Source organism: Saprolegnia diclina (assembly GCF_000281045.1).
Source record: "Saprolegnia diclina VS20 unplaced genomic scaffold supercont1.179, whole genome shotgun sequence".
NCBI lineage: Eukaryota > Oomycota > Saprolegniomycetes > Saprolegniales > Saprolegniaceae > Saprolegnia > Saprolegnia diclina.
In genome coordinates this window covers 1-2,496 of record NW_008246246.1, presented here as the reverse complement: position 1 = coordinate 2,496, position 2,496 = coordinate 1, and the positions used below count along the sequence as shown (strand labels likewise).

Sequence of the window (2,496 nt, the reverse complement as noted above, 5' to 3'; positions counted from 1 at the left end):
CAGAGCAAGCCAAGCAAGCCCAAGAAGAAGGCAAACGCGGTCATCGTCATCGAGTCCTCGTCCGAGAACGACAGCGAAGACGATAATCAGTCAATCAAGAGCGTGGCTGCTGTGGTGCGTGACCCGACGAAGCTCAAGGTGCCGGAGCTTCGGAAAGCGCTCAGCGAGCGCAACCTGAGCACCTTTGGCCTGAAAGCCAAGCTCGTGGAGCGGCTCACTCGAGCTCTCGCAGACGAAAAAGCGCGTGATGCCCGACGCGTCACGCCGGACGTGGCTGGATTCGACGACGACGATGACGACGACGACGCGATTCTACCTCGCCTCAAATCCAAGACCACCAAATCGTCTACGAAGAATGCAGCTAAATTGACGACGAGTACAGAGCCACTGCCTCGACCAAGTCCTGACGCTGACGTGGCGCCTCGATTGGAGGCGCGCGTCAAGGCTACCGAGGTGCCATTGCGAGAACCCAAAGTCTTGTCCCCGGTCAAGCCTGCGTCCCCTGTCAAGTCAGCTTCGCCGGTGCAACGAGTGTCGTCGCCAGTAGCCGTCGCCACATCTGCGTCTTCTATCACGACAAAGCCGTCACCGATGTTGCCAGTCGCCACCTCCTCGATGTCCTCTCGGGTATCGGAGGCTGCCTCCGAGCCGTCACCGGTCGTTGCTGCGTCGCCGCCCCGGCCCGCCGCCGACTCATTCGTGGAGGAGTCGCCCATGGCCTCGCCTGAGCGACCACCGCCCATGCTTCACTCACCAGGCAAAGTGCGCTCCAAGGACCGCAAGCGCAAAACATTGTTTCCGCCCGAGTCGCCTGCAAGCACCTCGTCCTCCTTGGCGCCGCCCAGCGACGGCCCCATCCTCTCGACCGCCGCGTCGCTCTTCGCATCTGCGACATCACCGATCGTCAAGGGCTTTGCCTCTTTCCGGTCGGCGCTGGGCCTCAGCGCGACCAAGCCAACCGACGAGACAGAGGTGGCATCCGTCGTCAAGGTGACCGCACAAGTCACACGCGCCGTCGTCGCCAGCCCCCAACGCGGGCCCACGAGCCCGGTGCGGTCTAGTCCCATTGCTGCCTCCAGCCCGGTGCGGTCTAGCCCCATTGCTGCCTCCAGCCCGGTGCGGTCGAGCGCCGTCGTCGCCTCCAGCCCGCGGCGTTCGAGTCCCGTCGTCATCTCGAGTCCGCCGCGACGACCAACCAAAACGCCGCCCAGTCCCAAACCCGTGGTGCCTGCGCTTCAAACCGAGATCGAGCGAGAGTCGTACCGCATGCGGCAGCAAGCCCGCGAGTTTGCGCGGCGTCGCATTGAAGAAGAGTCCAAAGCGGCGCGATCAGTACCAGAGGCGCCAGAGGGGGACGCGCGGCGCCCGACAAACCTCGTGTCGGGACTCTACTCGTTTTCGTCGCTCGCTGCCAAACCAGCACCCAAGCCAGTTGCGACAGTCCCGGCCATTAGCTCGCTCAAGCTCGCCGAGCGCCACCGTGCGCTCGAGCCCAAGAAGGCCATTGACCGCGCCAAACGCAAGGAAGGACTCATGAAGATGTACGAGGAGCAGCGCCGGCTCGACGAAGAGAAGCGTCGCAAGACGGCCGCGCAGGTGGCGGCCGAGGCCGAGCGTCAAAAAGTAAACTCAGCGAGTTCTTGCCATCGGTGTATGACGTACCTCTGTAGCAAGAGCGCGATGCGGCTGAGCGTCGGCAGCGAGAGGCGGAGGTTGCGCGGAAGCGCGCTGCCCGCCTCCAGGAAATCCAAGCGGCGACCGACGAAAAGCGCCGGCAAGTAGAACGCACCGAGAAGCTCGTACGTGGTCACCGGTCGTACTCCTTGTGCATTTGTGACGCGAACCATCTAGCGACACGAACAGCCCCGCGCCAAGGTCGAGACCACCGCCAAGCCAGCAGCGTCGAAACCGCGCGTCGAGATTGCAAAGCCATTAAGTGCCGCAGCAAGTGCAAGTGCCAAGGTGGTCAAGAAGAAGCCGATCGAAGCGGTCTTGCTCTCCAAGAAGCCCGAGCCGACAACGTACGAGATGTCCGAGCCAGAGAGGTGCGTTGCTCCATCTCACTGGCCTTGGTCAAATGCGGTGTAGCGACGAGAGTGGGAATGGCGAAGACGACACGAAAGCCGTGCCCAAGTGGGCGCAAAAGGCGCACTTGGAGAAGGCGCTCGCCAAGCAGTTTGGGCCTGACGCGATCGACCCGACGCCGTCGATTTTCCCGGAATTCATCGCGACGTGCGACCTTGAAGCCATCTTTCAGCCGCGCGACGGCGCCAAGAAGCGCAAGTTTGCGCGGCGCACGAGCTCGGGAAATTGGCTCGCAGACCGCCCGACGACACGCGACAAAGTTGCCTATAAGAAGGCCATGGGCTACACCAATTAATTTTTGTACCCTACGATCGATCGACTTGGACGTGTTACATATGGATTGTATCAGTCTATCAACTAATGCTACTTTTTGAGGATATTTTTCGGGTTGGCTCTGTGGCTTATATATAT

At 61.5% G+C, this 2,496-nt stretch overlaps 1 protein-coding gene across 1 annotated transcript in view; it reads left to right on the top strand.

Moving 5' to 3' along the window:
- The window catches only part of SDRG_17019 (hypothetical protein), a gene marked incomplete at its 3' end in the record, with an annotated part of 8,195 nt that extends 5,815 nt beyond the window's left edge, over window positions 1-2,380 (top strand). The window contains exons 2-5 of the mRNA XM_008623252.1: window positions 75-1,623; window positions 1,671-1,799; window positions 1,852-2,045; window positions 2,089-2,380. Of these exons, the coding sequence (XP_008621474.1) occupies window positions 75-1,623; window positions 1,671-1,799; window positions 1,852-2,045; window positions 2,089-2,380 (2,164 nt within the window). The remainder of the gene's footprint in view (window positions 1-74; window positions 1,624-1,670; window positions 1,800-1,851; window positions 2,046-2,088) is intronic.
- Window positions 2,381-2,496: the final 116 nt, after the last annotated feature.